Source organism: Accipiter gentilis, chromosome 5 (assembly GCF_929443795.1).
Source record: "Accipiter gentilis chromosome 5, bAccGen1.1, whole genome shotgun sequence".
NCBI classification, from domain to species: Eukaryota; Metazoa; Chordata; class Aves; order Accipitriformes; family Accipitridae; genus Astur; species Astur gentilis.
Window position 1 is genome coordinate 10,253,626 of NC_064884.1, and position 13,404 is coordinate 10,267,029.

The following is a 13,404-nucleotide window of genomic DNA, read 5'->3' on the forward strand; positions in this document are numbered from 1 at the left end:
TCCTTTATAACTCTTCTTGCCAAGTAAGTTGAATAAACCGACAGGGATCTAACATTTATCTTATATAAGTGCAACAGGATCTCCTTTAGTATTTAGTCCACCTTACTAGGCCGAAGTACAATCCACTGTGCACAAATGCACTCTACTTCCCTCAAATTGTCTCCTTCATTAAAAATCTGTGTTCCGTTTGTGATAATTCAAATCATACAAAGAATAAGAACTAAAGCTTACTTAAACCAAATTCATTCAACTTCAGTGGGCAAATTCCAGAGTCCTGTGTAAAGTCACTGAAAAGATAAATGGCCTTAATTATGTTTTTAAAAAGCAATGTAAACAAAGTTTGGATGTAAGACCTGCTCACAGTGGGCAGAAAATGTTTCATCAATATGCATAAAGTCTGTCCAAAACTCGATAATGATGGATTCTGAAGCTCTGCAGACATTTAATAGAATGAACTATTGAGTTCTGAAATTCGGATTATGCAAGACAAGTCTGATTTTGATTTCTTCAGTAACAAATTGATTTCGGCATGTTCTCATGTAAATTGTCTATATTTAATAAGGCAGCACAGATAACTAATAGAATGAAGCAAATCTGCCATAAAGTATACAAGTAATTTAGAAGTTGATAATAGGCTAATGTCTTAATCTGTACATTAAGAATTCACAGACCTTGCCCAACAATATAAAAAGATGATTCTAAACACCCCACACCAAAACAAAACCAGAGAAAGTCTACACGAACACATTCTAACAACAGCTGCAATTCACTCTTCTTCACAGGTGGTGAGGTTCTTCAACCAAATGAAGCTCCAGTTATTGACAATCAGATAGCCTAGACAAGGGTACAAAACTGCTTACTCTTACACAGGTGTTTCTTCCTTGATTAGTAGATTACTACAGCTACAACTTTTTTTTTTTTTTTTTTGTGGTGGCATTAAAGACTTTTTGGGCCAAGACAGCCTTGTATTTTGAAGTTCAAGAACAACAAATCCTTCTCTTTTGAAGGACCAACACCAGAAACTCTGTCCTTGAACTCATGAGTCACATGAATTGCAAGCGTCTAGTGTTTGCTGCCTAACAGACACCAGGGCAGGATTCAGACTGAATCAAGAAACAACACTAACACGCTCCCACATTTTCCCAATATGGACCAGCAGCACATTAATGTTACAGGAACAGTCAATGCCTCCTGAAAGGTGTTGGAGTCCTTACAGATAATCAGCCTGAATATCCTGCACTGCCTCTTTAACTAAAAGATTACTTCCTTGGAATTTCTTCCATAGTCAATGGCAAAAGATGGCTTCTGCAAAGCTCCCCAGCTTAACAGATGTTCTCAAGAGGAGCCTCTCTCACTGTACAAGCTGCTCGCAAAAGTTAGGCACCTGAAGTAAGGTGTTTGAGACTGCATCAATGCTCCTTGGCAATTTTAGTAGCTGGCACTTTGGCCAAAAAAATCTCAACAACGACTTTATAGTCACCAAATACAGACTGCAGCCATAAGCTTAACTGAAAGCCTCCATATTTTAAAGATAATATATAACAACAGGAATACTGAGATCAAACTCATAATTGCCTCTAACATTAATATTTTAACATACTTTCTCAAAGAAATCAAACCTAAAGCAGCAATCCCATCTATTAAGAAATAGTCCGTTTTAAAGCCTGAACTACTGTAATGGAACAGAAAGTTCCTATTACTTCCAAAATGAAAGTTTACTCAAGCATTGTTGCTAGAGTTCTACTGTATGCTGGCATCAGCAGCCAGGTTCTTCTCTGACATTATTCACAGGGGTTTGAGAATTCAAATGGGACTTACTTCCTATTTTAAAATGAGAAGACAGCCTGCAAGAAGTTAAGTTCAGAATGTTTATGACTTTACTCATTCAGGGTGACAGGAACATTAGTAAGATGGCAATGCAGTATGGTTTGAAAGCTTCTTTTAGAGGAGGGGCAACACATGAGTAAATGTCTAGCTTCCATTTCCTTTACATGAAGTAGCATCAGCAATGCAGTGCCATCACCTACCTTTTTTAAACTTTTTTTGTGTCTTGCACAGAAAAAAGGACTTAACATTCTTTCATGCTTTAAGTACTCTAATGTTTATGTAAGTCACTATTTCAAATTTCTGTATCTTTATACTAGTATAAGAGTTTCTTAAAAATAGCCACTAGAAACAGTTCTGTGACAATAGCAATAAGAAAGCAGTAAAAACCAGTATGAAGTAATATAATTGCTAAGAAAATCTGTGATATTAAAATAAATTCTACTTACAGATGAGCCACCCTTTCTCCTTTTAGAGGAGGCAGAACGTTCCCAGAACCAATCAAGCAGTTATGCACTATAGCAAGACACTGCTGCACATCATCTCTTAAACAAAGAAAAAAACCTGATTACTTAACTGTTAAATGCTTGAAAATACAGAAATGATAAAACATATCTTTTTTTGTGAAGTTTTATAAAAGCTTTTTTCTTTAGCTATATCAGTTCTAAACAAGAGAGGGAGCACTACAGAAATCAAGCTGTGCTTTTTTGATCCAACCTAATTCTGTTACAGAACTTCAACATCCAACTTTATTTTCTGAAAAACTTGCTTTGGAGATTTTATATTCTGAAACTGTGAAAATAACTTCAGTATAATGAGATAAACTAACCTCAAAACAGACAGCTTTACCCCCAAAAATTGTTCTGAAGAATTTTATCTAATCTCGGATAAAACCCATGAAATAACTCCTCACCCCAAGGCCAAGAAGAGTCCTTTCCACCATGAGCAGGATGAGGGAATACTTTCTTTATGAGTTACTTTTTTTACAGTCTGAAGATAAATTATAATGCAACAATGTGAACAACTTTTTTCTGTGTTACTTTAGAGAATTAAGGAATTGTTTTTAAGGCTATCTCATCTAAAGCAGTAGCCTTTAGTATAGTTACAAATTTTGCCCATTGTTCTTGTCTTCGTGGAACGCAGCTCTGATTCGTAAAAAAATTCCTTTCAATCCTCTTAAGAGGTTCCTTAACCAAATAGCTTAGTACTTACTTATCAACTCTAAATACATGTGTTCAACAAAGGCTGTTAGAATTTTTCATTTTATCTTTTCTAATAGAAAACGTTACTCTGAAACTCCTAAATGTATTAAAAAAAATTGATTTCCAATTATTACTTAGTAGAATACTGGAAAAAAATTGACAAGAATTCAAGCTCTAAGAATACTGCAATTCAAAGCACTAGCAGGCTCATCTACTATCCCATTTACTCACACCTATTACTCCCTCAGCGACTAATGGTATTCTCTACTCTTGCCATTTTGCTATCTTGCCATCCAAATTAATTTGCAATTCATTCACTTGGCTGTATTCTCCCAAATCACCACCATTTATTTCTGTTAGGTAGCACAGGGAAGCCTTGACCAAATCAAAATCCAATTCCGTTACAAATTAACAGCTTTACATACAAGGTGTCAAAGAGAAAAGAAAACCACAAGAGAAATAAACATACAAATAAACCAAAGACTTAAATAGGAAGCATATCCTTTCTTCTTTTAGTCTAAGTATACTTTCTGATTGCAGTTTGGTGGCATTGACTTGTCAAGCGTATATTGTCTTTTTCAGATAAAAAAATGTGGGAACTTGGTCAGACAGAAAAATATTTACAAGTCCAATACTCCATGCCCTGTTTCACATAGGGCTGCACTTTACAGCATGAGGTATGACATCACATGCTATGAACATCAACTGAAGTATATATAGCTTCAAGGACACAAAGGTTTAACATGAGAAATAAAGAATGTTTGAGATTTAATGCTGTGAACAGCTTTAGCTATTTGATACTTACAAATGCTTTAGTACATACTAAACTCATTATTATCTTGCGCTTAGGAAACTATCCTTATGAAGCCATGGTTTCACACTAACAGAGTTTAACAAGATTGGGCAACAGTATTCTTGCCTCCATTCCTTTGTTATGCCACTGACTCTGCGTTACCTCCTCAGTTTCAACACTGCCACTTTTTTCAGGGACACACTATGTACTGAATCCATTTAGTCATAGGAAGGAAGCAGAGGCAGATTTCCAAGCCAAATCAGTTCTGTGTTCCACTTCATAGCTTAGGAATACAAATGGTTGTGCCAAAACAACAAGGTAAGAGTCTAGAGGAAGAGCTTTTTTATTGGTGACTATAGTTAAATGGAAATGTAATTTGTAGTATGTATTTAAAATATTCTGGAACAGAGAAATCCTTATAGCAACATAAAGTATCTTAAGATTATATATATTTTTAAGAGCTTTTCTGTTCAAAATAATGTTATCCATTTTATGAAATGCACTTCCAAGCTACATGTACTTTTAAGGTTTAATATCTTGGAAATCTTGGAATAATATCGAAGACAGTGTAACATAGTATTTTACTCCTCAACTTTCGTAGTGCCAGTACGATTGGCAATAACTACTTAGAACAGACGTGAGTGGATAAATACACCTTCTTCATATTACATATCACCACTAACCTGGACATTTCTAGTTTTCCAGTTGCATAGTGCTCTAGTTTGGTGAGCTCAGGCTGAAGAAAAGTATCCAGCAAATAAAAAGCAAAGTTTATTTCCTCAGATGAAGGAACATGCCACTGGATATCCAAGTTCCACAGGTCACCTGGTTTACCCCAGTCCTATGGTAAATAAAGACATTTCTTATTAGTCAAACTATGAAGCAAATTGTCTTTTAAAAAAATTACCATTTAATATTACTAAAAAATCCCAAACACATGAACTAGCTACTGCTGTAAAGCGGTTATCCTGATAACTCCAGGGGAAAAAACCAAAACCACAATAAAACCAAACAGAAATCCCACAGCTACTATAATGTCTACATGTACCTGGAAAATAACACATACCTGAAAGGCCTAAAAGGAAAAGGACTGTACTCATCTAACTGAGATATAACTTTATTATTCCTTTGGCTGGACACAAATTCAGGAATATTCTTAAGTACAACTATGACTTTTGACACTCCTATGGAGAACATAAAGAAGCTAGCCCATTTAATAATACTTCTTTTCAGTTTTGAACCACATTCAGGAAAGTTTGTACTTTCATTTTAAAAATAAAAGAAGAAAGCTAAATTTTAAGTTGTACTTTCCATACAATGCTAGGTCATCCCATAACAAAGACAACTTTTTATACTTTGACTTACAAAGACCTCAAACTTGCTATAGAATCAATGCCACTTGAGTATTTTGAAGAGAAAACTCAATATTTATTACTAATTCGTATTCAAACATGAAATCCATGCTTAGGACTGTATTAATAGATAGGCCTTTGCAGTCTTCACTTTCCATTTCCTGTCTTTGTCCAGTTTTACATGGTAATTTTATATTTCAAAACTTCACCATCTGTTCTTAAAATGCCTGAATGATCTGACTGGACAAGAAGTACAAAGAACTGCAGCAATACACTTACTCAATGTAGCCTGCTATTACATCTCTTCCCTGGAAGAGCAGGCTAGTCCTCCATGAGTGTTACTTGAGAAAGTGACAGAACTGCAGTTTTACACTGGGGCAGGGTAGGAAGCATTTAAGTGACAAACTCAAGCGGTTAATGGCAATTAAGAGTTGATATAACATATATACATTTTCTAAAGTAGCCACCTGGGATTTTTTCAATTTCAGAGGAGGAATTTAAAAAAAATTCTATTTTTTGTGTTGGGGCATTTAATTAAGATTTGTTTATTTGTTTTCAAATGAGTAATCTGGCCCAACTGGATGTCCTCATCAGTTTATAAAACTGTACTAGCTTTCAGTAACAAGCATTCGACTACCTGCAGTTGTAAAGTTATGTAAAAGAACACTTTTCAGCAAAATGCAGTTTTACATTCAAATAAGCCATTTCAAAATGGAAACTGCTGCACTGTTCATCTGTAATACTGATGAACTGACCTTAAAAGTCTTAACAGCAAACTACCATATTACTTTTGACAGTTTCAGTAATTTTTTATATTGCCACTTCTACTTTCATTTTATCTCAAGCTCAGTGTAGAATCATTGTTCATTTGTTATTCTGCCTACCTGTAGAATACCATATCTCCTTTCTTGTAATTGCTTTGCACTGATGTACTCATTTTTCCATGCACTCACCATTATTTGTTGTATCTGATAAACACATGTATATGAAGATGAACAAGGAAAGGCTGCAGTTCTCATCCACAAAAGCAGATGAAAGACTAAGCTTGTCCCAGTGCAACAATGCTTCCTACGACTGGATATTTAAGGTAACGTGAACAGCAAAATTCTCCTGCTAAACTCCAAACTTAACTGTTTATACCACCGCACATCATGACAGCTGGGTCTCAACTAAATGCATCGTATATTACAAGATTAAGAAACATGAGCAGGCACTCATACTTTGTATTATCTTACTGTAGTCATGCAATCATTGTAAAACACACGTCATAAAACACTAATATGTCATGCTATAAAACTACTCAAAAAAAATCAGTATTCATTTTTTGCTATCAATATAATTTTAAGTAACTTGTAATTTGCCCTATGTTTCAAAGCCCAAAGCATCTTTCAATTACACTTTCCATTGCTGCTACCTATGTTCAGAAATCTGCAAATAAAACCAAATAATATAGTGTATGATTGTTTTTTAAAAAACAAAGTCAAATCCTCTAATCCTAAATAAATTAAAATCCTTGCCTTGATAGGAAAGTATTCAGAAAGAGGCTTGTCAAAGCCACCTGGCACACTGCAGTATTCTGTGGGGTAGATAAGTGTAGCAGAACGAAGAAGATGGTGCAGTAGGTTACAAGACAGAATGTAACCCTGCTTACAGGTTAAATGTAGGGTTCGCTGCAGTATCTTCCCAAGCTGCTCCCTGTACGGTAGCAACTTCTTTCCATCCACTCGAGTGATCTAATAGGAAAGACAAACATTTCAAAGGTAAACATAACTGATTTTGTTCTAGAGGACTAAAGAGAGGATTACGCTGCTCAACCGATCCTGTACCAAGTTTCATTCTGTATGTCACGTTGAATTCAAATTAAATACTGAACTTGTACATGTACTAACACTTCTACTGCTGTTGGAAAAGTTTAAGTAACACACAAGAACTATGATATACATCGCTTCTGGACCCTGTTCAAAATTTTCTCTCTCTATCCCTCAATAATTGTATTAAATGCTTCAATTCTATTCTACATACACACTGTACATTTACTTCCCTCAAACAGCAGCCACTTATGTCCCATTTAAAGTTAGATAAGAAAAAGAAGTTACGCAGTGTCATTCACACAACATTTACTTTAATAGCAGAAGTTTATTTTCTTCTTTCAGGGACATTAAACAGGATTCAGTAATATACATGCATGGGAAGAACATTCTTTGCAATACCTCTGACAAAAGCTGAAGATTCCAAAGTAGCTCCTTATCTAGTTCTTCATCATGTAATACATCATCATCTAGAGGAACAAGGGACAAGCACTGCTGTAATGATACTGAAGTCAAGTTTTCCAAACAAGCTAAATCATAAACCCGATGCTTGCATCCCAAAAGTTTACTCCCAACCCTTCTATTGCAACCTTCCAATTCATATTGCACCTGTGACCAACTGGAAGTTACTTTAGCCAATTTAACATTTTGAATGCTTTTTGAGAAATTGAGAAATGTCTGGAGACATTGTAAAGTACCACATTTTTAAAGAAGCATACTCCTGTAGCTTGGTAGATTTCTATCTTGAAATTACACATAAATAGTTGTTGGTTTGGAGTTTTTTTATGCAAAATAATGAACAGAATTAATTTTCCATCATTGAAATGAAGTTGGTGGAAAACACACGGAAGTTTTAAATATTTTTTTCATGTTTAACAAAAGTCAACCCAAACCAAAGGAAGTCACACTAGAAGTCTTACAAACTTACTGACTGTGAGGTGAGTTATAACATTGCAGCAATGTGGTACAAACAGCTTCAAGGATTCCTCAGGGCGGCACTGGAAACAGCATCAAATAGCCCATTTTAAAAAAAAGATGTCTTATGGAACTCAGCGCACACATTGATAAACAACTTCCAACAACATTATTGAAAAAGAGAGAAGAATAGATTGTATCTCAACTCCAATTCAATCTAGAGTCAGTCTGACCTCGCAACTTTGAAACACTCAATAAAACCTACTTTAACATAAATGCAAGAAAAAAAAAGTGAATAAACCTCCTGAAATATTCCTATACGCAACCATCCAATTTTAGAAGACATAATATTAAGAACCACCTGTATTTACATGAAAATTTAAAGATCTTACATAAAGAAAAGTAGTAGTATTGGCTTTTTAAAAATTTTTTTAAACTAAAGGTCAAGTTAAGTTGGAGCATTTTCTCTCACTTTTACTGCAGCTCGGCACATATCGGCAACCATTCGACCAGCAACTCTCGTCTCAAATATATTTGAAACAGCAAAGTTAAAAACCTTCTCCAAGGCAACCTAAAAATGAGTACAAAAAGACAGAGGTTACTTTTTTTAAAAAAGAAAACTAGGTATCATAAAATGTTTGATGTTACACAGAAAGCAGCATCTGTACGTAATACTGTATTCTTTCAAACCAGAAGACTGCAACCACGATTCACATTAAAAAAAAATCAGAATAGAGACAGAGAAAGCAGTTCTGTAGAATGTCTAAAGCGGAGTAAAATGCAACTACAACCACAATTAAAGCTGACAATACCATGGAATACAGATTAAAACCTTATGTGAATAGTAACTGCTCAGGAAAAAAAAATCCTAAATGTTATCAGTACACATGACTTGCACTCTATGTGATACATGTCTAATTATACAACCACTGCCTTGAGCAGAAGAATAAAGTCTGCTACAGAAGTAGCAATGACAACAGGTTTGTCAAAATAGTTTCAGTTGGCAGGATTCTCACTTTCTTTTTCTTGTTATTTATTGCAACACTCAGTTACAGTAACACACTGTAACAGGAAAATACATGACAGTGTCCACTATCATTAAAATAATTCAATTACAGGAAGGTCTATATTCCCCTCCTCCCCTCCAAGAATTATAAACAAAACACACTAAGTGTTTTAACTGGTGACATAAATGGAATGCTGCCTTCAGCTGAAGACTGGAGACACTTCTCAAAATGTTCACTTTGGGAAGAATGAAGGTCAGATAAATTTTGTTGCCTAATGTAAGCTTGCAGTGCTTCTGAGAAACTACACAGAAAAACAGTTTTCCCTGAATAAGTCACAATCTGCTGAAAGGAAAACTATGCTATTTCGCATGTCAAAGTGAAGTAAAGCCAAGTTAACAAATAAATAGGGAATTCAACTATCAACTATTTAAGTGGCCAGTATGCTTTAAAGCAGCTTATTACCATCCAATACCTTGCAAGCCAAGCTGAACTATATAGTGTAGATCACAGATGATTAATACTGAACAATCAGGAAAAATACAAATCAAATACTTAATGACAACAAAGAATTAACTTAAGACTTACATTAACCAAAAGATCCCAGACCAAATCATACCAAAGTGTCCAATGCAATGGTTCAAAATGTACAAAACCTAGCATCTCCAAATATATACATAATGTAATGTAAACAGATTAAAATGTGTTAACCTAACCTGCAAGGAAGGAATCTGTCCATGTAACAACATGGATTCTCCCCACCCCCCTCCCTCAGAGTTAGTTTAATCCAGATAATTTTTCTGATCCCATTAGCCACATGGCTCCTTGAACAGCTTATTTTGCCCAGCTGAATTAGTGGTAGGGAGAGAAAAGAAAAGCAGGGGACTGGGCAGGTTAGCATTACCATCAAAAGACATCAAAAATCACAGCCTAAAGTGATAAAATAAGCCGTTAGAATGATTCCTCCTAAGGTTTATCATCAGTTGGCAAGACAGCATCAAGAACCTAAGAGCTCTGTACTGATGTATGAAAAATCACAAAACAAATTGACATCAAGTCCTATACTTCCCCTGCACCCCCAGCCCTTTCCTTGGTTAAACGTGAAAGGTCACAACAGGACAATGACAGAAGGAAGAATCTGAACGCACCAGTCATTCACAACAGAAAATTAAGCCTCTTAAAGTTAGATGGAAAGCCCATGTTCTACATACCTTAAAGATATCCTTTGAACACTGGGTAAGGATTGTACTGAAAGTAGAAGAGAGACCTAATTCCACTAGACTCTCTAGATGAGTCATTTTCTCAGTTTCAGTCTCTTCTCTGGTTTGTTCTAGTGTACTGCTCTCTATAAGTCCAAAACATCTATACGAATACAATAAGTACAATGTTAGTAAGCAGAACTTGAAAGTTTTATTAAGCTCTTCATGCCAGGCTTTCACTTGTCCTTAGCTTACTTACCTATCCATAAACTGCAGTACAAAATCCTCAAACTCAGCAGTGGCAGAGCACAATTCTCTTTCCACCTACAGTTTTCCAACACAAAAGAAGCACAAAAGGTTGGCTTTTCTTAAGGAAATATAATATAAAGTTTATTTCCTATATTAACTGCTTCAAAAACACTTCCAATTTTTAAGTGATATAGACTACAGCGCATTTCCCATTGAAGTTCGTACAGTCTTGAGTATACTACCTGAAACAATTATTACATTTTCTTTACACTGTCCTTTCCAATTTCCTGGCCTTGATGTCAAGCCAAATAACCTCTGAGGATGAAATCAGGTCTGCCTCCATGGATACAACCTTTGGCCTTACTACTGATCCTCCTTTCCAGCAGGAGGTCAGCAAGTGCCAACTGCGGTGGCAGACTTGGCTCTGCTGACATATTTCATTAAATATTCAGTGTACAAACTCCTCTTAATTTTTGACTGCTGCAGCTCTGGGGCAATGAAATTAACCTTCTTCCAGTAGCTACGCATTCAGAACCTGTGCAATCTGTAGCTACAAGCTGTTCTCTGAGCTACATGAAGACTCTTCTAGCAGTAGACAAGATTTTACATGGCAGTTGCAACTACCATAGTGGATACTGCTGCTGCTGCCTCATTTGTAGTATGCCAGATATAGCTTCACTCTCTGTGCTTGAACTGCCATATCAAAAGCAGAATCAAAAGTGTAGTGGTATGTAAAGAAACAAAAACTATTTCCCATTCTCTCCTGTATTTTTCTGCTACACGAAAAAAAGAAAAGGACAAAGTATTAGAACAGTGCTGGAGAAATGGAGAGCAAGGAACTCTAAAACTAGAGATGTATATGAACAGCACTCCAAAGCAGAAAACAGGTGTGGTGACCATACCTAATAACAAAAGGGCAGCAAAGGATAAAACACAGAAGAGGGAGATGAGGCTCACTGTCTAATAATGTTACTATCTCTTGACTGGAAAAGATTAACAGGCATCTGAAGAGAAAGCAACAGAATCTCAATCAGAAAAAAGAGAATCATAACTGCAGAAACACTTTAAAGAGGAGCGAGTGTTTTGAAATTATTTCCTGTAGGAGTAAAAAAGCCCTGGAAAGTTAAAGAGCGCATTAGGTTTTTGAAAAATAAATACAAACAGATTTCGTTTTGGGGTGGTGGTTTTGTTGTTGTTGTTTGGTTGTGGTTTTGGCTTTTTAACATATACAAAGTTTTCAACAACAGGAGACCAAATTCCTTCCACAGTCTCCCAGACAATCAATAGTTATCCTTTTACCTCACTCTAAGCTGGACTAGTTTTAAAGTAGAAACGATGTACACATATCTTACAACAACACTGTAGCTTTTATTGGTTTGGGAGTTTTTTATTGCCACTATAATGTTTTATGGTGACAAGACGTTTCAAAAAATTAACAGTAATGAAGCTGCTGTTTTATTGGACTCAGAAAAATTTAGATGGCAAGGGACCTCTGGAGACCATGTAGTCCAACCTCCTACACACAGCAGGGCAAGCTTAGAGTCAAATTACTCCACACAGGGTCTTGTGCAGCTAAGTTTTGACATAAAAACATTAAACTGTTTGAACTTAACATTACCTCTACAACAACTTATCACTAAGCAGCAATGCCAAGAACACATGGCCAATTTGCACACTGATGTCAGCTCTACCACACTGACCAGAAGCTAACCTGATCCACATCTTCATTTCTTTGTCGCATTTTTGCTTAACCTTGTTTTATGTATACAAAAGTAGCAAACCTGTTACAGTTCTGAAGAGATTACTACATTGCTAGAAATTAAATTGAAAACTAGGTTATAGTTTTGTTTTTATAACCGCACAGCACTCTTACCTCTGAAAGATCATCTCTTTCTTGCAATACAGATGAACAATCTACTAAAGGCACCAAAGTAGAAAATGTTGCAATGAACTGGAATGTAATCTGTTGAGAGTTGCAAACAGCTCTTTAGTGTTACTGTATTCTACATATTAAAAAGCTTTTGCAATTAAGGTATGGGAGCTAAAGCAAATCATTACATTAAACAAAATATCAAAGCCTAATTCTTCCACCCCAAAACTTCAATAGTTATTCCTGACTTCATATATAAAACTTAGCAGTCAGCACTGTGCAAAATCCCCTCAATTTTCTGAGTAAAGTAACACTTATTTTATCCTGAACTTTAAAGTTACAAAATCCCTATAATGTTTACATTGTTTGAATAGTCAATTAATAGGAATTCCTGAGAAGATGTGGGCTTTTAGGACATAATGTAATGAAAACCCAGTGATAAGGGTCTTCCTGTTGATCTTAAAAGACTAGGAATATTTCCTAGGAGCTTTGGAACATCTTTTATCTTGTTTTTTAGAGCTGCCCAAGAAGTCAGTACAATGCTTAGAACAACATGGAGTTAAAGATTCACTTCACATTGTCCAACAAGCTAAAAACATTATCCTAAGTTAGAGGCTTGTAATACTAACTTTTTACAAATAAAATTGTCCAGGAACAAAATCAGGCTAAGAACTTCTGGAAACATGAGTTACTTGCTTTCATACAAATATAAAAAAAAAGCTTTCAGAGTGAACTAGTTGGCTAACTATCTTCTAAAAAAAAAAAAAAGGTAAGATTTATACACTCACCATACATTTGCTGAAGTCATTTGGATCCACCCCAGGCAATGCTCTCATCAGTAGAGGTAGCATGTGTGTTGGACCTTCAGGAAACCACTTCCCCCCAGACACCAGACTACGAGCTACTCCAATTACACAGCTTAAAGTAGCTGTGAGCTGATGAGGTTCTGTCAATGTCTCAAGTGCAGGATATGTTCTATAAAGTTTAAGAGCAGTCATATTAGGAACAAGAATGTTTCTAAAGTCTTCAAAGAAAATAAAAGTGGATTGCACATGTTATTTTCTATAGAATGGGTGCAAAATTTCAGCAAGAAAAATTCAAGCTCATCAATGGTTCCAAAATCTTTTTCCTAATCTTTTTTGCAATGGACTTAATGTTGCTCTGTTAGAAAACGTTCCTTTCATTTGA

General features: G+C 35.6%; 1 protein-coding gene across 5 annotated transcripts in view; it reads right to left on the reverse strand.

The window, feature by feature from the left end:
• PSME4 (proteasome activator subunit 4) overlaps window positions 1–13,404 on the reverse strand; it is an 81,059-nt gene that overhangs the window by 43,378 nt on the left and 24,277 nt on the right. For 4 of the 5 annotated variants that reach the window (XR_007505932.1, XR_007505931.1, XM_049799422.1 and 1 more), the window contains exons 11-20: window positions 13,005–13,191; window positions 12,220–12,309; window positions 10,357–10,421; window positions 10,110–10,260; window positions 8,367–8,465; window positions 7,908–7,977; window positions 7,382–7,449; window positions 6,689–6,904; window positions 4,503–4,660; window positions 2,274–2,369 (exon numbers count right to left, since the gene is read on the reverse strand). Coding sequence is in view for 3 of the 5 variants with exons in the window: in XM_049799422.1 (XP_049655379.1) it covers window positions 2,274–2,369; window positions 4,503–4,660; window positions 6,689–6,904; window positions 7,382–7,449; window positions 7,908–7,977; window positions 8,367–8,465; window positions 10,110–10,260; window positions 10,357–10,421; window positions 12,220–12,309; window positions 13,005–13,191 (1,200 nt within the window). In the remaining 2 variants the exon portion in view is untranslated. The remainder of the gene's footprint in view (window positions 1–2,273; window positions 2,370–4,502; window positions 4,661–6,688; window positions 6,905–7,381; window positions 7,450–7,907; window positions 7,978–8,366; window positions 8,466–10,109; window positions 10,261–10,356; window positions 10,422–12,219; window positions 12,310–13,004; window positions 13,192–13,404) is intronic. The other variant, XM_049799423.1, reaches the window with a different exon arrangement.